The following is a 22,144-nucleotide window of genomic DNA, read 5'->3' as shown; positions in this document are numbered from 1 at the left end:
CTTGGAACAAGCGCCTCAGGAGCAGGGGCAGACACTAGTGTGATAAATGCTGATTGAACAGCTGATCATCTCTCACCTAGAAATGCCACCCCTGAATAAGAGTGGGCAGCAACGTTCCAAGACGCCCCTCTGCCCCCAAGAAGGACACACTGTCAGAAAGGCTTTCGTAAATACCTAGAGCTTTATTAGGCAGCAGGGAGTAGCCAGTGCAAACCCATGTTCCACATCACAGTTCAGAACCAAGGAAACCTCTCCAAGCCAAGACCCCCCAGTCTCCTTCCACTCCATCTCCACCACAGAAAAACACAAACTTGTGCCTGAAGCCAAAACAAGAGGCCTCCCCTCGAGGGCCAATGGAAACCGCAGGTTGACGTGTTCCAGCCAAGTACCATCGCAGAGGAAGACGGCAAACAGTAACATGTCCCAAGGACATAGAGAACCAGCCATCCTGTTGACTTTTCCATTGCACCCCAAGAATCAATTGGGCCCAAATACCCAATCATGTCTCAGGATCCCCTCAGATCAATGGCTACCCCATATGGATCCAGGGTTAACTGGGTAATTATCTGGTGTAGAAACCATGGCAGAAATGAAGTGATATCCCCAGGGTCACACAAAGTGGTCTGCATTTGGAGGCCCAGAACATTCCGAGGGCAATGGACCCTGAGCGGCTCTTGGGAGCTAGAGGGGTTGGGGAGGTGTGCTGGGCCTACTCCCCCATAGGCACATTTCAGGCTTCTCCATCCCCATGGGTGAGCCTGGCATCTTTGGAAGCACTGCCCCAGCGACAGGAGCTAAACTCTAGCTAACAAGATCAGGAATAAGGCATAACCCCCACTTCATTCCTTCCTCACCCCCAAACCACAGGAGAGAGAAGGAAGGAGGAAGGAGCCAGCTGAACCCCTCAGACTATTTCCTAGGATGCACCCACAGTAAAGAGTTCTGTGGATGGGAATGCCTGAGGGGGCAGATCCCTGGTCCTGGTCCCATCCAGATGGGCATAAGGTAAAGTAGGAAAGGGCCTACAGAGAGCAGGGAAGGATGCTCTACTTTTACCTCATGTGCCCACATGTGAGGAGAGAGAGAGAGGAGAGAGAAGGCAGCCAGCACTGAGAACCATGAGCTAAGGGTGATTTTCTGAGATGAAGGAGGGAAAAAGGACCCTTCCCCTTCAGTTCTTAAGGCTCTGGTGAAATTCAACGACAACCCTTATGGGACAAGAGGAGGTAAGCCTACGTCTGCCCTGGAGGACAAAACCCTGTGGGGGCTGGGACGAATATGTGTGAGAGCTTATACACTTCCAGAAGGGCAGAGGAGGACAATCCATCAGCACCGTCCTGATGCTGCACAACTCAGTGCCCTGCCAAGTCCTCCCCCTGGGTCCGTACATGATGGTGGCTTCCATAGACTGAGTTAGGAGAACTGGCAGGAGTTTAGGAGCATGTGTGTATGTGTGTGTGTGTGTGTGTGTGTGTGTGTGTGTGTGTGCGCGTGTACACCCACACGTGGTCTGATGTCATTCCCCAGAGGCTCGGCCCGGGCTACAGAGGGGCGAGAGGAGGTCAGGGGCTCACAGTGCAGGCAGACAACTGGTCAGTAGCTTGGACGGATAAGGAGCCAGCCCCCAGGGCTCACTGCATGTAGGAATACTTCCAGTCCCCAAGGGGAGCGTGGGTCTCCTTGATGACCTGGGGGGAGGTCCAGCGGAGGATGTAATGGGGGCCACCTGGCTTGTCATTTGTGCCTGTTTGAAGAGAGGAGGTTTTAAGAAGGAAAAACGGTGTCAAGAGGGACCAATGTCAGGAGCTTACTGGGGTGACTAAGGCCCAGCTGGTGTCCCCAAGCATCAAGCCCAGTGATACTGGGGGGGTGGGGGTGGAGCAGCAAGGTAAAGGGGCACTTGGCTTTGAACCTGCAGGTAAAGGATGAACTAACCCCAAGGAACTTTCCCCATCTCCTGCGGGCATGGACTGGCTGCCCGCTGCTGACTGTGAAGAGAGGAACAACCCAACCAGGGGCTGGGAGGACACCAAGAGGAGAGAGAGGGAGGGCCCCAATGCTAGGGAGCCAAGAAACAGGAGAGCAACATTTGGAACATGGATTTGGATTAGACTGGGACATGACAACGGCGGACCAAAAATGGTCAGTCAGGGGCTCCTGGGAGGTGGTGTCATATATCAAACACACAAGTGTAAAAGGTCAAGGGTCTGGGCCCAGCTCAACCCTGCTCTTACATGGATTGCCTTGGGCAAGTCACTTTCCCTCTTTGGACCTCAGCTTCCTCACATAAAATTATGAGGCTGCATGACATGATTTCTGAGACTGAGTCAGAAAGAACCTGTGTTCTAAGGGACAGCTCATTCTGTGTTCTAAATTACCTCCTAACTTCAACATTCCGTGTTCTAAGGGCTCTCCCAGCTCTGACATTCTGTGTTCTAAGGGCCCTCCCAGCTCTGACATTGTGTTCTAAGGGCCCTCCCAGTCCTGCTGTAGTAAAATATGAAAGTTTTTAACAGTCGGTTAGGATAACTGAAGGACGCCAGTTTTTCAAGGACCACCCTTTTGGGGAGGAGATGAACAGTCCGCCTGCTGCGCATGTCAGACTGCCTGCCGGGTGCAGTCCGCCTGCTGCGCATGTCAGACTGCCTGCCGGGGTTTTTTTTGACTTCCGGGGTGGAGAGAACGGAAGAGGCCTTTTTGCCTGCTTGGCGGGACTCCTGGCGGCGCAGCACAGACGGTCTCCCTCACTCCAAAGGTGGCCTTTTTTGGTTTGGTGAGTTTTTATAAGAAATATAGACTAAGCCTAGATTTAAGACGATTTCTACTGTATTTCTACTTTCCTATCCTTCTAATCAACAACACCTTATATACAATAAAGGCTCTATCTAGAAAACCAGAAGCTTCCATTTACTAGTCTGGGAGATAAATTAAGGGAAAAGTTAAGTAGGGGAGATTTATGATCTAATATCCAATTTTAAATTTCACACTGCTATCATATATTCTAAAGGCCCTCTCAGCTCCAATGTTCCACGTCCTAAGATTCCTCCCAGCTCCAACAATGTGTTCAAAGACCCCCCATTTCTGACGGTTCACATCTGCTAGTCCCTCCCACTCTGACATCCTTTGCCCCCTCTCCTTCTCCCCGGCTAACAGGGGCTCACCTGATGCCCGGGAGCCCCCAAAGGGCTGCTGAGCCACCACAGCACCAGTAGACTTGTCATTGATGTAAAAGTTGCCGGCTGCGTTCCTCAGCACCTTCATGGCCTCGTGGATGATGCTCCTGGCAGGGAGCAGAAAGGAAAAAGGAAAGTACAAAGTCAGCCCAGCCCGGGACTCCCACAGATCAGTGCCCTGGGCCAAGGGGGCCATCTCCAATCCTCTTTCCTTTAGCCAATGCAAGAGAAGCCAGAGCAACAGGACTCAACAGCAACTCTCCCCAAAAATGGAAAGGAGAAGATCACCCGCTCACCACAGAAATCGAGGGCCCCTCCCAGTCCTGCTGCCTCACCCACCTCCTCCATGGCCATGGAGCTAAATGTCTGGGCTGCCAGGGGAAGACCAGCCTAGGCCCCCCAGAAAGCCTCCAAGGAACCACGGAGTTCTAAGGCCCCCACCTTGTGGTTCTGACATTCCCTGTCCTTAGGTCTCTCCCGGCTTCTAAGGACAGAGCCGGGAGCTGGGAGTCTGCAGAAAGCTGGGTCAGAATCCCGGAAGAGATGGATGCATGGATAGGGTATGGCTATGTGGAGTTGGAGCTGTCTAACTGGGCCAAGCAGGCACAGGGAGGATGGCCCAGCCCGGCCAGTCGACCCACTCACTTATCCTGAGCAAACACTGCCCCCGTAAGGCCATAGGGGGAGGTGCTGTCCACCAGCTGCAGAGTCTCCTTGTACTGGCCTTCTGGGTACACGTAGACAGTCAGGATGGGGCCGAAGATCTCCTGCAAATGGAGAGGCAGCCAAGGTCAAGGCAGCCGGGGCTCTAGGGGACGGGGACGAGATGTGAACCCCTCAGCTCAAAGGGAACCAGGGACAGCCAAGGGCCCGCCCCACCGGGTTCACAGACTAAACACAGCTTCTCCCCGAGCATCAGTGGTCCCAAATCTCTCCTTAATCCCTGCTGAGCCACACTCAGGTCACCCCAGCCTGGCCTTCCCCTCCCCCGGCAAAGGCTCCCCATGTGTCATTTATCCCTTCCTTCATCACAGGCAGCTGAAGGCCAAAGGTTAGCCCCACTACTCCTTGGAGAAGTGCTGACAAAACCTGTTAGCCCCTCCTGGTACAGTCTGGGAATCAAGACACAGAGTGACTTTGGGCAAGTCACCTTCCCTAGTCTTTCCTTCCACTGTTTGAAAGAAGAAGAGCCTGAACCAAAACCCCCCCGCCCCCGCCTGTAAAACAGGGGCACTGGACCAGATGCCCTCTGAGTTCTTCTGTCCTAATAATCCAGGATCCGGGACCCTTCTCTGAGTGGCTGCTTCCTCATTTGCAATGAAAGGGCTGCTTGCAGAATTAGAATGGCCAAGCGTGGCCCACGAGAAGAGCAGAGAACAAGCCCCTGCGTAGCATGGGAAAATGAAAAACGAATGCAGGGTAGGCCTGGATGCTCTGAGGCCCCTTCCGGTAAATCCTGTGACTCTGGGACCCCTTGAGGCCTCAGTGTCCCCACAGTGTGGAGAAATGTTAGCTCTGCCCCAGTCTTGGGCCTGGGCTGCTGCTGCCTGTCCACCCCCTGGCATTGCTGGGCCCATGCCCAACCTCACTCACCTCCTTCATGATCGGGTCTCGAGGGTCCTTGCTCTCCACAATGCAGGGCTGGACAAAGTAGCCCACAGAGTCATCACACTGGCCCCCAGCCAGGATGCTGAGATTGGGTGAGGACCGGATGTGCTCCAGCCATTTCTTAATGCGTCCAAAAGACTGGGGAGACAGGAAAGGACAGGGGTGATGGGGCTGGGAGGCTGCCCTCCTGGGCCCTGCTGCAGCGGTTGGATGAGATGATTCTCCATATCCCCTGGGCCCAGCGGCAGCATCAGGGCAGGGGCTCTTTGAGACCCTGGGCTCTTCCCCATGCTGGTCCAAGTCAAGGCAGGCCCTCCCTTATCCCCCAGAGAGAGTAGCACAAAACTGGCTTGGGGCGAGCCTGCTAGAGGCAAGCGTGCAGTAAGGACTTGGTAAATGCATGTGGGCTGCGAGGGTGACTGAACCCTGGAGCCTGGGGGCTGGAAGGATGCTTCCGGCTTGTGCTGTTTTCACACTGAAGCCTAATCGTGCCTTAGGTTTGTCTCTTTGCCCCTGTGTACCCTGGGCACCCAGACCTCAGTGCAGGCTGTCTAGAGTCACTGTGTGACCACCTCCAGGGGCCCCTGTGCCATACAGACCCTACCGAACCCCAGGAACTGCCTGCCACAGCTGAGGCCCTTCAGGGCTCATCGGTGAGCAGTCCTGAAGCTGTGCTATCTCTTCCAAAGCAGACTGAGCTCATCCAGGGCATGGCTGCCTCCCACTTTCTGTTTGCACTGTCAGCACCACACACAGTAAGTGATGCAAAGATGCCCATTCATTCATTCATTCATTCATTCATTCATTCATTCATCCATCCATCCATCCATTCATTCATTCATTCATTCATTCATCCATTCAAGGGGTAGCCTAATCCTCTCTCAGATTAAGGGCTCCTGAGGACAGGGGCCACCTCCCCTATCAGACTGGAAGCTGTCCTCCACCCTCAAGGCCAGGGACAGGAAGGCAGGCTGGGATGTCGGGGTCGTGGGTTCAATTCCCTTTTTTCCAAATTTGTAAGGATACACCCGAGGGGTCATGCAGAATGTTTTCTCTCCCTGTCCCTTTAAGGTGGGTTGGGCTAAGACCGCACCTGTGAAAAATCCTATCTCAGACTTTGAGGGCCCACCCAATGTGACTGAGGTTTCTGAGGCAACAGAGGAGAAAGACACAATGCAGACTCCGTCCCGGGGAACCCAAGAGCCGAATAAGGGGGTTGCTGTGGTCAGACAGTATTGCAATAAAACACCACCACCCGTTTTCTTTTTCAGGTCAGTGCTATCAGACTTAAACCAATTTATCATTTGTTTCTTTTTGGCTACATCCAATTCTCTCCTTACTCCCTTTCCCCAATTTGTCAAAATCTCCTGACCCATCCGTAACCTCCCCCATCTCCGTGTTCCTCATTCTCATCTTCTGACTCTGAAGTGCTCCCTTTTTCAGTGGCTTCTTCTAACTGCTTGAGGAATTGGGAATCCTCGAGACACAATTTTATAACATTATATATAGTGGCATAGGAAGGTGGGAGCTCCTGTTTGGATCTTATAATAGCTTCCCCAACCTTTTCCCAGGGCTGTATTGTAATGTTAGGTCCTTCTGGGAACCACGGTGCCTGTTCATATACTAACTTAATAAGTTGCTTCAAGATCTTTCCTCTTTTCCTACAGTTACTAACTGCAGAGTATATGCATCTCTATTGAGGTCCTTTAAACCTCGAGTTATATTTTGTCCCATTTTGGATCCGAGCCGATATCTTTCAACCGGGCAAAAATTAATTAACCTGAGCTAGGAGGTGCTCAGAGCTCTTTTGGATCCTATCCCCCACTCCTGGTTTCTCACCAGATCCTGTAGCGCGTGCTTTCCTTTTTTTTTTTTTTTTTGGGGGGGGGGGTCTCCTATATGATCCTCAACGACACAGAGCCTCCTACTCTGGGCACAGCTTCAACTGTCCCTCCAGGGTCCAAGTGGGGTCTCTGTTCGGGCACCAGTTGTTGGGGTCACGAGTTCAATTCCCTTGATGGAGGTTGAGGATCAGAGACGACTAATCATTGACACATCAGCACCACATTATGTGTATGACTGTGTGCGATTTATTATTCAGGGTAGCCCAGTACTTATAGCAAAAAACCACAAAGAAGTCAAATATCTCTGCAAGAATAATTCTAGAGAATAAGAGTAATTTTTCAACCTTTCAGCCTTGACCTGTCAGAACTTGTTCTAGGCCTAGGCAGAGCAAAGTATGTATAGCTGAGTCTCTCGGACCCTGGGATTCCAGCCAAGCATTGTCTCTGGAATCCAGGCCTTGACCACAAAGTTTCCTAGGAGACTTGCTGCTTCGGTGACCACGGCCTAAGCCTGGGGAAGGGGAACTCAGTCAGAGGGGCGACAGAGAGCCCCCTGGATTCTCCAACAGGGATCTCTTGGGTCAGACTAGAAACTGCCCCAAGGCAAGGACTCCTTTCCACAAAGCCCCGACTTGTGGCCCTGGCTGGGTCACAGCAGGCAGAAGAAACAAGGCCTCTTACCTTGGCATCAATGACAGCAGAGAAGAATGTTCCAAAATCCTTTGCAGGCTAGAAGAGCAAACAAGGCCCGAGGTCAGAGCGGCTCGACCCCGCACGGCATCCTGGCCCACAGCACTTGGGAATGGGGAAACCTCCCGCGGGGACACTGGAGCCCCAGGCGGTGGGCACACTGGGCCTGGGGGAGAGTCTTCCTCCCGGCCATCTCAAGTCAGGAAGGAGCCTCTGTTTTCTCTTATCAAAAAAACAGGCCTAAACTTATGGCATTTCCTCCCTCAGGCTCGTGAAAAGGAAAGCAAAGCCCAACGTGTCAAAGAGCCACACTTTCTATGGTGTGGCTGGTCCCTCCAGAGCGAGGCCACGACCCTGCTGTTCCTCAGACACTGTGGCCACTAGGCCTGAGATGAGGCTATCCAAATGGAGCTGTGCCGGTCCTCGGAAAACAAGCATGCAGCCCAGCCCCGGGCCAGGACCCAGAGCCTCATAGATCCCTAAGCATGGCCTTACAGCCGACAGAGCCCCTCACGGGCCAAGGAGTCTTGCCCGCTGGGTTTCTGGGTGAGGAAAGCAGAGCCCACTGAGACAAAGAAGGGACTGGTCCAAGGTCACCCAGGGAGGAAAGGGCAGAAACAGGCTCTGAACACAATCCCTGGACCGGGAGCTAATGGCCCCAGAGCCCAGCTGTGGGACAAGCACGCTCCCTGAAGTGCAGCCTGCCTCTGTGAGGAGCCTGGGGACACAAGGGCCACTCACGTCGCCCACTCGCATGCGGCTGTGCTCCTTCAGGAGCTGCTCTTTGATCTTGGGCCACAGTGAGTCCGGGACATAGAGGCGAGAGCAGGCTGAACACTTCTGACCGCCATACTCGAAGGCAGAGCGCAGCGTCCCGCTCACCACACTGGGCACATCCGCTGAACTGTGGACGAAATGGAAGTTCTTCCCGCCGCACTCTGGGGAGAGGAAAGAAAAGATGAGGGGAGGCCCAGGGACCCCTGCCACTCAAGTCTTAGAACACAGTATCACAGCTGGGAGGGCCCTCAGCACATGGAATGTCAGATCTGGGAGGGCCCTTGGAACATATGATATCAGGGTGGGACCTTAAGACTCAGAATATCAGAACTGGGAAGGCCCTTAGAACAGAGAATGTCAGAGCTGGGAGGGCCCTTGGAACATATGATATCAGGGAGGGTCCTGAGAACACAGGGTGTCAGAGCTGAGAAAGGTTCCAAGCTGGGGCAACCTTACCTCCTGCCAAACGTGGGAAGGTACGATAACGATCCAAGTTGTCCGCCACCTGCTTCCATAGGCGTTTAAAGGTCCTGAAACAGACAGGTGTGGGCACAAAGGGGCAGGTGAGGAAAGGAGGAGCCTGCCACTCTAGGGATAAACTAGCAGTTGTCTGAGCTGAGCTGGCCCCTTACTAATGCCGGCTCCGGAGCCAGGAAGGAACTGGAGTTCAGCTGATCAGGGCTGAGCAGCAGGGGCCTCCATTGTGCCAGTCCCAGGGTCTCTGGCTCCTCCTCCCCTGGGCTTGCAGTGTGACCAAGCCTAGTGGCACCAAACAATAAAAATGCTAATGGGCTCCTCAAAGGCGCTGCAGTGCCTAATACCAATTTATGGCTTTCCTACCTGGGAGCTCCGACGCTCATCAAAGCATGGCAGAAGCCAGCCTTGCCCGCTCCCCTCTTTAATAGGCTGTTGCCTGTGGGGACAGCAGCTCTGCGGGGTGGGGGGGAGGGGGGGACTGGTGGAAAACAACCCTCTTCAGCAATTCTGCCTGTGGGGGCTCGGCAGGCTCTCCCTTGGGGAAGGGGCTGCAGGGTGTGAGGCGTGCTGGGGACCAGGGGCTTTCTGAAGTAGAGATTCCCAGAATGTCAAGGCTATGAGGGGGTCTTAGGACAAAGAATGTCAAGACCATAAAGGATCTGAGAACATGCACTGTCAGAAAGGAGCCTTGGATACACAAAGTCAGAGCTGGGAGGTGTCCTGAAGATCACTGAACCCAGCAGAGGCTCAGAGGATTCGACCTGCCTGTGGCCACAAAGGGATGTAGTGGCATAGATGACCCTTGAACCCAGGTCCCCAAGGTTCTAGTCTCAGGCTCTTCTCCCTGTACTCCAAGGGTCAAGGGCAGGGAGAGAACAGGAGGCCGTAAGAGGACGAGGTGGGCAGCTAGGTGGCGCAGTGGATAAAATACCAGCCCTGCATTCAGGAGGACCTGAGTTCAAATCCAGCCTCAGACACTTAACACTTACTAGCTGTGTGACCCCGGGCAAGTCACTTAACCCTCATTGTCCTGAAGAAAAAAAAAGGGGACAATAGGGAAATGGAGAGAGCACTGGGACTGGAGTCAGGAAGACCTAGATTCAAATCCAGCCTCAGACACGTCCTAGCTGAAGGACCTTGGGCAAGTCCCTTAACCGCTGTTTGCCTGGAGAAGGAAATGGCAAACCCCTCCAGTATCTTTGCCAAAGAAAACCCCACAGATAGAGGTCCATGGGGTCACGAAGAGTCAGAGACGACTAAAGAACAACACCACAAAGAAAAAGGAATCAGGGGGAGTCAGGGGCCTTGGGATCCAAATCCCTGAACTGCTGCTTACTGGCTATGGGACTCCAAGAGGGTCTGGTACCGGCTCTGAGCCTTGGTTTCCTCATTTACAAAACAGGGATAATAATCACACTCCCTCTCTGCCACAGCAGCGAGAGCTCTCTTCAAACAAGGGAAGAGCCCTGTGCAAACTTCCCGGCACTGTCAATATTGGCTGTTCTCCTCCGAGGACAGAGAACTGCTGCAGGGCCTCGTGCCTTGGCCTGCTGAGTAGGGCTCTCTGAGGTCCCAGTTGCCCGTGGGTGTGGGCCTTGAGCTGGGATCCTGAGGCAAAGGGGTCCCAGGACACAGATCTGGGCCAACATGAAGGGAGAGTGCTGTCCTCAGGCAGAAGGGGCAGGGACAGCCACAGAATCAGGCCTCGGAGACCACAGTGTTGGACTCTTCCTGGAATAGGAATTGCCTCTATGCCAGCCCAGACAATTAGTCACCCTGCCTCTGCCTGAACACCCCCATTGACGGGAGGCTCACTACCTTGAAAGGTAAAGCATTTCACTTTGAGAAAGCTCCAATAAAGGCGTTTTCCCCCACATCAGACCTAAGTCTGGCCCGCATCCGCTCCAACTGATGACCTCTAGTCTTCCTCTCTGGGGCCATGCAGGACAAGTCTGATACCCCTCCCACACAACAGCCTTCCAAACACTTGAAGAGGGCTCTCAGGTTGTTCCCCCCCCCCCAATAAGAGGCCTCCAATTTAGAGCAAATGCCCCAAGGCCTGCAACTGCTTCTTGTTTGGTGTGCCCTGCTCTCCAGATGGTAAATACTGCTTCCATGGCTCTGAGACATGGCCACAGTGCTCCAGGGACAGGCTGGACAGGGGGGAGGACCAGGGCCCGTTATCTTCCCCATTCTGGACGCAGCTCCTCCCCCACAACTTCCAGGGTCACACCTTTCAGCTTTTGCTCATCAGCCACACTTAGAAGCCCCCACTCCGCCAAGGCCCCCTCTTCCCTGGCTGCATGTCCCCAGACCCTTCACACTTACGGCACGCTGCCAGTGAAATTGAGCCCACAGAAGTGCTCTGAGCTGGTGACCGTGTCTCCAAAGACGGGTCCATCGGCCGGAACAAACTGGATGACATTTGGGGGGAGACCAGCCTCTCGAAGGACTTTGTACACGGTGTAGTTGGCCAGAATAGCTGTGTCGCTGGGCTTCCACATCACTACGTTGCCCTGGGACAGGAGGGAGCGTGGGGAAGGCTGAGCAGTGATGCCCTCTGTGTTCTTGTACATACATATGCCAGCGAGGTGATGTCACACTGGACAGAGCACTGGGCTTACAGTCTAATCTAAGTCAGGAAGACCCAAGTTCAAATCCAGCTTCAACACCTATTAACCATGTGACCCTTAAACTGTGTGATATAAAACTGGGGCCTGCCTCAGTTTCTTCATTTGTAAAATGGGACAATAATAGCTCCTCCCTCCCAGGATATTGTGAGGATGGAAGGAAATACTGCTTGTGAAGTGCTTAGCCCAGTGCCCCGTACATGGTAGGTGCTATATAAACGTTAGCTATTATTATTACAGTGGTGGTGGTAGTGGTGGCTCTATGCATTGCACCCCTTCCAGCACATCCAGACACGAACCTTCAGTCTCCTTTCCTGCCCTCACACATTCACAAAGTCCTTTGACCCCCTGCTCCTCACCCCCAAAGACCAAGCTCTGGGTCTTCTGCAGGAAGCTCTCAGACTCCTGGAGCACACCCCTAACCTCTCAGGGACTCAGTTTCTTCCCCTGTAAAATGAGGGGACTAGCCTGGGTCACTTTGAGGGTCCCTTCCTTGGAATCCCTTCCTGTCTATACAATGCTGTGGTTTCCCTCATTAGAATGGAAGCTCCTTGAGGGCAAGCGCCACATCCTGTCTTTGTACTGCCAGGACCCAAAAGGGCCCTCGGCAAACTCTTGTAGAATGACTGATTCTGATCACCACTGAAAACTCCAGGGGATGTTGGATTAATCCAACTCTTGTGAACTTTGTTTCCATTTGGGGGTGTGGGGAAGACAGAAAAGGAAGGAATAAGCATTTTTATAGAGCTCCTACTATGTGCTAAGCACTCTACAGAAATCTCATTTGATCTTCACAACAACCTTCTGAGGTAGGTGCTGCTATTATCTCCATTTTACCAGATGAGGAAACTGAGGCAGGAAGAGTTAAGTGACTTGCCAAGGGTCACACAGCTAATAGGTGTCTGAAGGTAGATTTGAACTCAGGCCTTCTTGACTCCAGGCCTGGTGCTCTATGCATTGCGCCACCTAGCTGCCCCAAGCCTAGCAGCCTCACTATTTCCATGTGGTCTCCCCCATTAGACTGGGTGTGCCAAGAGGGCAGGGAGTGGCTTCTACCTTTCTTTGTGTTCTCAGCCCTTAGCACAATGCCTGCCATATAACCACAATTCAGTGATGAAAACAACCAAAACTGACTCTTGGGAAATGCTGTGACCAAGCCTGGTCCCAAAGAAGGGATGTGAGGAGGCGCCTCCCACCCCTGGCCCTTCCCTGCAGAGGTTAGGGGAGCCACAGCCCTGCTGGCCCTGACCTGCACTGTACTCACCATCAAGGCTGGAGCCCCTGCCAGGTTGCCTCCAATGGCCGTGAAGTTAAAGGGAGAGACGGCTGCCACAAAGCCCTGTGGGAGAGAGGTCAGAGAGGTCCAGCCACCGAAGGGGAAGTGGGGCACTCCCTGGGACCCCAGAGCCCCCTCCCAGCTCAGCCCCCTCTGAGCTACCTCCAGGCCTCGGTAGAGCACTCTGTTGGTACTGGGAGGGACGCTAATGAGCTGTTCGTCCTCCAGCTCCATGGCGAACTTGGCATTGAATCTGAAGAAGTCAATGAGCTCAGCAGCGGCATCGATCTCAGCCTGGATCACAGTTTTGCCCTGGAGGGAATAATAACAATACAAGGTGACAAATATTTACTGAGAACACGCTGCATGATAACGTTTTCAGGACTGGGCACGTCACTCCATTTAAATGGCAGTTCCTACCTAAACAGATATAATGTATCACTATTATTAGCTGACACATAATATTCTAAAGTTACAAAGTAATTTGCAAAAATGGCTAGAGGATCCAAGTTTGAATTCCACCTCAGACACAAAACCTACAAGACGGATTGTACTGGGAGAAGAGGAAAGGGGAAGGCAGAATGGGGTAAATTACATCACATGAAGAGGAACAAAAGACCTATTACAGTAGTGGGAAAGAAGGGAAGAGGAGAGAGTATTGCTTGCACCTTCAGATTAGGCTCAAAATGGGAATAACATCCACACTCATTTGGGGATAGAAATTTATCTTATGGGGCAGTTAGGTGGCGCAGTGGATATAGCATCGGCCCTGGAGTCAGGAGGACCTGAGTTCAAATCTGACCTCAGACACTTGACACTTACTAGCTGTGTGACCCTGGGCAAGTCACTTAACCCCAATTGCCTCACCAAAAAAGAAAAAAAAAGAAAGAAATTTATCTTACCCTATAGGGAAGTAGAAGGAGAAAGGGGAAAAAAAGGGGGGGGGCGGCTAATAGAACACAAAGAAGATTGAGGGAGGGGGTAGACAGAAGCAAAACAGTGGTGAGGAGGGACAGGGTGAAAGGAGAGAGAAAAACATAAACAAGGAGGAAATACATAGTAATTGTAACTGCGAAGGTGAATGGGATGAACTCACTCATAAAACAGAAGTAGAGAGCAGAGTGGATTAAAAACCAGAATCCTACAATATGTTGTTTGTAAGAAACACATCTGAAGCAGAGAGATACACACAGAGTAAAGATAAAAGGCTGGAGGAGAATTTGCTATGTATGCTTCAGCTAAAGTTAAAAAAAAAAAAGCAGTGGTAGCAATGCTTATCTCAGATAAAGCAAAAAGTAATATCAGTACTAAATATATATACACCAAGTGGTACAACATCCAAATTCTTAGAGAAGTTAAGTGAGTTACAGGAAGAAACAGACAGAAAAACTCTTCTAGTGGGGGGTCTGAACCTTCCCCTCTCAGAACTAGATAAATCTAATCACAAAATAAACAAGAAAGTAGTTGAGGTGGATAGAATTTTAGAAAAGTGAGATCTGACAGACCTCTGGAAAAAACTGAATGGGAATAGAAAGGAATATATCTTTTTATCCACAGTACATGTCACCTACACAGAAGTTGACCATGTATTAGGACATAAAAACCTTGCAGTCAAATGCAGAAAGGCAGAAATAGTAAATGCATCCCTTTCAGATCATGATGCAATAAAAATTACATGCAGTAAAAGGCCATGGAAAAATAGACTAAAAATTAATTGGAAATTAAATAATCTCATCCTAAAGAATGTGTGGGTCAAACATCAAATCATAGAAACGATCAATAAATTAATCAAAGAGAATGGCAATAATGGGACAACATCCCAAATCTCATGGAATGCAACCAAAACAGTTCTTGGGGGAAATTTTATATTTCTAAATGCTTAAATGAATAAAATAGAGGAAGAGATCAATGAATTGGGCATGCAACTAAAAAAGTTCAAATTTAAAATCCCCAATTAAATACCAAATTAGAAATTCTGATAATCAAAGGAGAGATTCGTAAAATTGAAAGAAAACTATTGAATTAATAAATAAAACTAAGAGCTGGTTTCATGGGGAAAAAACAAACAAACAATAAAATAGATAAACCTTTGGTTAATTTGATTTTTTGGGGGGGGGGAGTGAGGCAATTGGGGTTAAGTGACTTGCCCAGGGTCACACAGCTAGTGTTAAGTGTCTGAGGCTGGATTTGAACTCAGGTCCTCCTGAATCCAGGGCCGGTGCTCTATCTACTGTACCACCTAGCTACTCCAGGTAATTTGATTTTTAAAAAGAAAGAAAACCAAATTACCAGAATCAAAAATGAAAAGGGTGAATTTACCACCAATGAAGAGGAAATTAAAGCAATAATTAGCACCTGTTTTGCCAATTCTATGCCAATACATTTGACAATCTAGATGAAACATGAATATTTACAAAAATATAAATTGCCCAGATTAAGATAAGAGGAAATAAAATACTTAAATCCCATTTCAGAAAAAGATGTTATGCTAAGAAAATCCTAGAGAATCAATTAAAAAACTACTTGAAATTAACTTTAGCAAAGTTGCAGGATATAAAATAAACCCACATAAATCATCAGTATTTCTATATATTACCAAAAAAACCCAGCAGCGAGAGGTAGAAAGAGAAATTCCATTTAAAATAACTATAGATAATAAAAAATACTTGGGAGTCTAACTGCCAAGACAAACCCAGGAATTATATGACCACAACTATAAAACATTTTTCATACAAATAAAGTCAGATCTAAACGATAGGAAAAATATTAATTGCTCATGGGTAGGCTAAGCTAATATATAAAAATGGCAATCCTACCTAAGTTAATTTGTTTATTTAGTACTATACCAAACTATCAAAAAAAATTATAGATCTAGAAAAAATAATAAAAAAAAATGCATCTGGAAGAACAAAAGCTCAAGGATATCAAAGCAATCAATAAAAATTCCAAACAAGGTAGTCTAGCAGTACTAGATCTCAAACTTTATTATAAAGCAGTAATTATCAAAACAATCTGGTACTGGCTAAGAAATAGAGAGATGGATCAGTGGAATAGAATAGGTACAAATTACACTATAGTAAATGACTACAGTAATCTAGTGTATGATCAAACCCAAAGATCCAAACTTTTGGAACAAAAACTCATTATTTGACAAAAACCTCCGGGAAAACTGGGAAACAGTATGGCAGAAACTAGGTATAAACCAACATCTCACACTGTATACTAAAATAAGGTCAAAATGGGTACATGATTTACACATAAAGGGTGACACCATAAGCAAATTAAGAGAGCATAGAATAGTTTATCTGTCAGATTTATGGACAGAGGAAGAATTTAGGACCAAAGAAGATATAGAGCAATACAAAATGTAAAACAGATAATTTTGATTATATAAAATTTAAAAGCTTTTGCACAAACAAAACTAATGTAATCAAGATTATAAGGAAAGCAGAAAATTGGGAAGGAAGTTTTGAAAAAAGTATCTATGATAAAGGCCTCATTTCTCTAATACATAGAGAACTGAGTCAAATTTATAAAAATACAAGTCATTACCCAATTGATAAATGGTCAAAGGATATGAACAAGAAGTTTTTAGACAAAGAAATCAAAGTTATCTATAATCAGATGAAAAAATGCTCTAGATCACTAATGTTCAGAAATGCAAATTAAAACAACTCTGAGGTATCACCTCACACATATCAGAATGGCAAATATAACAAAAATGGAAAATATTGGATGTTAGAGGGGATGTGGGAAAACCGGGACACTAATCCACTACCGGTGGAGTTGTGAACTGATCCAACCATTCTGGAGAGCAATTTGGAATTATGCCCCAAATGCTATAGAATTGTATATACCCTTTAATCCAGCAATACCACTGTTGGGTTTATGTCCCAAAGACATCCCAAAAAAGAGAAAAAGACCTATTTGTGCAAAAACACTTATAGCATCTCTTTTGGTGGTGGCAAAGAATTGGTAATAAAAGGAATGCCCATCAATTGGGGAATGGCTAAACAAGCTATGTTATATGATGGTGATGGAATATTATTGTGTTATAAGAAATGCCAAGCAGGTTGATTTCAGAAAGGCCTGGAAAGACTTGTATGAACTGATGTATAGTAAAGTGAGCAGAACCAGAACACTGTGAAATAGAGACAGCAATACTGCTTGATGGAGAATTATGAATCATTTAACTATTCTCAGCAATACAATGATCCAAGACAATCCCAAAGGACTAATGATGAAGCATACTACCCACCTCCAAAGAAAGAACTGATTGATTGAACAGACTGAAGCATGCTATTTTTCACTTTCATTTTTTCTTTTGTTTTCTTATACAAAATTACTAACATAGTAATGTTTTACGTAACTGTACATTTATATAACACATATCTGATTGCTTATTGCTTGAAAGGAGGGGGAGAAGGAAGGAAGGATAGAATTTGGAACTCAAAACTTTAAATAAAAATATCTATTATTAAATAAAAAATAAAAGTAGTAAATAAAAAAAGAAATGTTAGCTTTAGCAATAACAGAAGAGAAAGAAATTGAAGGAATTAGAATAGGCAATAAGGAAACAAAACTATCACTCTTTGCAGATGGTGTGATGGTGATGAATCCTAAAGAATCAACTAAAAAAACTACTTGAAACAATTAACAACTTTAGCAAAGCTACAGGATATAAAATAAGCCCACATAAATCATCAGTATTTCTATATATTACCCACAAGGCCCAGCAGCAAGAGATAGAAAGAGAAATTCCATTTAAAATAACTGTAGACAACATAAAATATTCAGGAGTCTACATGCCAAGACAAACCCAGGAACTATATGAACACAATTACAAAGCTCTTTTCACGGAAATAAAATCAGACTTAAAACAACTAGAAAAATGTCAATTACCCATGGCTAGTCTGAGGTAATATAATAAAAACAACAATTCTACCTAAATTAACTTACTTATTCAGTGCCATGCCAAACTACCAAAGAAATATTTTACAGAGCTAGACAAAATAATTACAAAATTCATCTAAAAGAACAAAAGGCCAAGAATATCAAGGGAATTAATGGAAAAAATGCAAAGGAAGGTAGCCCATCCATACCAGATCTAAAAGTATATTATAAAGTAGCAATTATTGAAACTGTTTGGTACTGGCTAAGAAATAAAGTGATGGATCATTGGAATAGGTTAGATACACAAGACATAGTAAATTATTATAATAATCCACTGTTTGATAAACCCAAAGACTCCAGCTTCTTGGATAAAAACTCATTGTTTAACAGAAACTACTGGGAAAACCGGAAAATAGTATGGCAGAAACTAGGCATCATCTTACACCATATATCAAAATAAGGTCAAAATGGGTACATTATTTTTTTCAATCTTAATAGTATTTTATTTTTTCCTAGTTCCATGTAAAGATAATCTTCAACAGTTGTTTTTATAAGACTGAGTTCCAAATTTTTCTCCCTCCCTCTTCCCCAAGACAGAAAGCAATCTGATGTAGGTTATATATGTACACTCACATTAAACATTTCTACATTATTCATGTTGCAAAAGAATTGGAACAATAGGTAAAAACCTCAAACAAAAAAAGTAAAAATAGTATGGTTCAATCTGCTTTCAGATTCCACAGTTCTTTTTCTTGGATGTGGAGAACATTTTCCATGATGAATCCTTTGGAATTGTCTTGCACCCAAGTCTGTCACGGATGATCATCACACAATGTTGCTGTTACTGTGGACAATGTTCTCCTGGTTCTGCTCACTTCACTCAGCATCAGTCCACTTAAATTTTTCCAGGTTTTTCTGAAATCTGCCTGCTCATCATTTCTTACAGCACAATAATATTCCATAACATTCATTTACCACAACTTGTTTAGCCATTCCCCAATTGATGGGCATCCCCTCGATTTCCAATTCTTTGCCACCACAAAGAGAGCTGGGTACATGATTTAGACATAAAGGGTGATATCATAGGCAAGTTAGGAGAAGGAACAGTTTACCTATCAGATCTATGGAGAGGGGAAGAATCTATGACCAAACAAGAGATAAAGAACATTATGAAATACAAAAATGGACAATTTTGATTAAATTAAATTTTGATTAAGGTTAAAAAGATTTCAAACAAACAAAACCAATGCGGCCAAGATTAGAAGAAAAGCAGAAAGCTGAGAAATAATTTTTATGGTTAGTGTTTCCGATAAAGGCCTCATTTCTCAAATATATAGAGAACTGAATCAAATTTATAAGAATACAAGTCATTCCCTAATTGAGAAATGGACAAAGTTTATGAACAGGCAGTTTTCAGATGAAGAAACTACAGCTATCTATAGTCATATGAAAAAAATGCTCTAAGTCACTATTGATTAGAGAAATGCAAATCAAAACAACTCTGAGGTACCACCTCACACATATCAGATTGGCTAATATGATGAAAAAGGAAAATGACAAATATTGGAGAAGATGTGGGAAAATTGGGACACTAATGCATTGTTGGTGGAGTTGTGAACTGATCCAACCATTCTGGAAAACAATTTAGAACTGTGCCCAAAGGGCAATCAAACTGTGCAAACCCTTTGACCCAGAAATAGCACTACTAGGTCTATACCCCCAAAGAGATCATTAAAAAGGGAAAAGGACCCACTTGTACAAAAATATTTATAGTTGCTCTTTTTGTGGTGTTCAAAGAATTGGAAATTGAGGGGATGACCAGTAATTTGGGAATGACTGAACAAGTTGTGATTTATGAATGTGATGGAATACTATTGTGCTGTAAGAAATTATGAACAGGCAGATTTCAGAAAAACCTGTAAAGACTTAAGTGCACTGATGCACATTAAGTGAGCAGAACCAGGAGAACATTGTCCACAGTAACAGCAACATTGTGTGATGATCAACCGTGACAGACTTAGCTCTTCTCATAAATACAATGATCCAAGACAATTCCAAAGGACTCATCATGGAAAATGCTCTCCACATTCAGAGAAAAGAACTGTGGAATCTGAATGCAGATTGAAACATACTACTGTCACTTTTTTTTGAAACATACTACTGTCACTTTTTTTATTTTTTTCTTTCTTGTGGTTTTTCCCTTTTGTTCTGATCCTTCTTTCACGACATGACTAATGCAGAAAAATGTTTAATGTGATTGTACATATATAAGATCTATCAGATTGCTTGCTGTCTTGGGGAGGGAAGGGGAAAATTTGGAACTCAAAATCTTATAAAAATTAATGCTCGGGGCAGCTAGGTGGCGCAGTGGATAGAGCACCAGCCCTGGAGTCAGGAGTACCTGAGTTCAAATCCGGCCTCAGACACTTAACACTTACTAGCTGTGTGACCCTGGGCAAGTCACTGAACCCCAACTGCCTCACTAAAAAAAAAAAAAAATTAATGCTGAAAACTATCTTTACATGTAATTGGGAAAAAAATAAAATGCGATTAAGTGAAAAAACCAAAAAGCCCTGCACGACGACTTTGGGCATTTACTTCTCTGGGCCTATTTCCTCGTTTGTAAAATAAGAGGCTGGCACTTAATGGCCTCTAAGTTCCCTTTCCAGCTCTAAATTTATAATCCCATGAGGTCTGTGGCATAATAATCATGGGGCATTGGAAGTTAAACCAAGAGCCCTCAATTCAAATCTAGGCCCCAGGAATTATTAGTTTAGTGACTGGTCACTTTTTCCCTCTAACTCATGAGGGCATAACAATACTCCCTCACAGAGGTGTGTGTGTCAAAGAAAAGGCTTTGTACACCTCCAGGTGCCAGAGAGATAAGAACCCTTATTTTAAGTAGCATTATATTACATTATATACCCCTTATATGAAGTATTATTCCCCTTGGTGAGCTGGGGAGTGCCGGTATGATGCCCATTATACGAATAAGGAAAGCAAGGCCTACAGAGGGGAAGTGGCTTGCCCGAGGTCTCCCAGTACCTACGCCTCCAACATCTGGTTCACGCTCCACAGGCCCAGCCAGCAAGCAGAAGTCAGCAGTGCCAAGGCCCAGGCCTGGGGAATGAAATGAATGGCTAAACACCGACTGTGACAGATCTAAGAAACAAAGAAGGGGAAATGGATGGAGAGAAGCAGGAGGCGATCCCCATGGACTGATCTTAAGGGAAGGAAGCAGAGGCAGGAGAATACTTGCCCAAGGACCACAGCCCCAAAGGTGGAAAGAAGCGATCACAGGGGATTAAGATAGCCAAGCTTGGGGGCAGCTAGGTGGCACAGTAAATAGAGCACCGGCCCTGAATTCAGGAGTACCTGAGTTCAAATCCGGCCTCAGACACTTGACACTTACTAGCTGTGTGACCCTGGGCAAGTCACTTAACCCCAAATGCCTCACAGAAAAAAAAAAAGAGATAGCCAAGCTTGGCCCCAAGAAGAGCCTGTAGAAGAGCGTGGCACACAGTAGGTCTGAGGATGGTCAGTTTGCCTGAACAGAGATAGAAGGGGTGGCTGGGGGATGGAACAACACATTAAGGAACGTGGGTGATAGAAAACAAAGGGAGATAAATCTTTTTAATTCTCCTTTTGTTTCCGAGAAAAATGACCAATGATGAGGCTAAGCCCACAAAGCCTTGTCAAGGGAGCCACCGCTATGGCCACTTCAGGCAGGTCCTTGAGGACGCCACAGTTAAACCATAAGCAGGAAATTGCTTAAGGCAGCAGCTGTAGAGAGTAGAGAGTCCATGAGAAAGAGTTCTACTAGCTTTGGGGCTTAAAAGTAATTACCCGGGGCAGCTAGGTGGCGCAGTGGATAAAAGCACCGGCCCTGGATTCAGGAGTTCCTGAGTTCAAATCCGGCCTCAGACACTTGACACTTACTAGCTGTGTGACCCTGGGCAAGTCACTTAACCCCCATTGCCCCGCAAAAAAAAAAATAATAATAATTACCCAAAGGGGAGGGAAAAGGTGTGTATTAGATACCTCCTATGTGCTAGGTAGTGAGCTAAGCATTTTACAAATATTATCTTATTTCATCTTCACAACAACCCTGGGAGGGAAGTGTTATTGTTATTCCCATTTTTACAGTTGAGGAAACTGAGGCAGAAAAGCTAAATGATCTGACTAGGTCACGCAGCTATTAAGTCAAAGGTTGGATTTGAACTCAGGTCTTCCTGATTCCAGGCCCAGCCCTCTATCCACTGTGCCTAGCTGCTTAAATGAGGTGTTCAGGAGGACCAGCACCTCTGATGTGAGGGCTTGCCAAGCCCTTCTCAGGGCTGCTCATTCACCTTTGGTATCCACCTGATTCACCCAACTCTTATCTGTGGCACCAAGAATCTGGAGCATGAACGAATCGGCTAAACCAGGGGGAGGGGAACCAAAGGGTCTCAAACCATGGGAGAGTGAGGCCTGTGAAGACTTCTCCCTGGTGGAATTGGTAGATGAGATGAATCTGTTCCAACAGCCACGCAGGCGGCTGAAGCAGGTGCTCAGAGCTTGGTCAGACATGGAAGACGCCAAGGTCACCCATCCACTGCCTCCTGGGCCATCACCAGGGACTTCTGTCCTGCCGCTGGACGGGGCTGACTCAGGAAGAGAGAGAGAGTGAGGTTGAGGACTTCGGGCAGCTCTGCCTCACTTTGATCCGATTCACCGGCAACGTCACTGGCCCTCCACAGCTGCCTAAATAAACCTTCACTCCTGCCCCAAGATGGT

The 22,144-nt window shown here is 46.9% G+C and overlaps 1 protein-coding gene across 1 annotated transcript in view; it reads right to left on the bottom strand.

Annotated features, from left to right (window-relative positions):
- Nucleotides 1-374: 374 nt before the first annotated feature.
- ALDH4A1 (aldehyde dehydrogenase 4 family member A1) overlaps nucleotides 375-22,144 on the bottom strand; it is a 40,771-nt gene continuing 19,001 nt past the window's right edge. The window contains exons 6-15 of the mRNA XM_043995267.1: nucleotides 12,638-12,787; nucleotides 12,464-12,538; nucleotides 10,898-11,085; nucleotides 8,549-8,622; nucleotides 8,057-8,253; nucleotides 7,307-7,354; nucleotides 4,767-4,919; nucleotides 3,819-3,940; nucleotides 3,162-3,280; nucleotides 375-1,744 (exon numbers count right to left, since the gene is read on the bottom strand). Of these exons, the coding sequence (XP_043851202.1) occupies nucleotides 1,632-1,744; nucleotides 3,162-3,280; nucleotides 3,819-3,940; nucleotides 4,767-4,919; nucleotides 7,307-7,354; nucleotides 8,057-8,253; nucleotides 8,549-8,622; nucleotides 10,898-11,085; nucleotides 12,464-12,538; nucleotides 12,638-12,787 (1,239 nt within the window). The 3' untranslated portion in view covers nucleotides 375-1,631. The remainder of the gene's footprint in view (nucleotides 1,745-3,161; nucleotides 3,281-3,818; nucleotides 3,941-4,766; nucleotides 4,920-7,306; nucleotides 7,355-8,056; nucleotides 8,254-8,548; nucleotides 8,623-10,897; nucleotides 11,086-12,463; nucleotides 12,539-12,637; nucleotides 12,788-22,144) is intronic.

This window comes from Dromiciops gliroides, chromosome 3 (assembly GCF_019393635.1).
Source record: "Dromiciops gliroides isolate mDroGli1 chromosome 3, mDroGli1.pri, whole genome shotgun sequence".
Classification (NCBI taxonomy): Eukaryota; Metazoa; Chordata; class Mammalia; order Microbiotheria; family Microbiotheriidae; genus Dromiciops; species Dromiciops gliroides.
The sequence above is the reverse complement of the archived record's forward strand: the minus strand, read 5'-3'. Positions and strand labels throughout refer to the sequence as shown.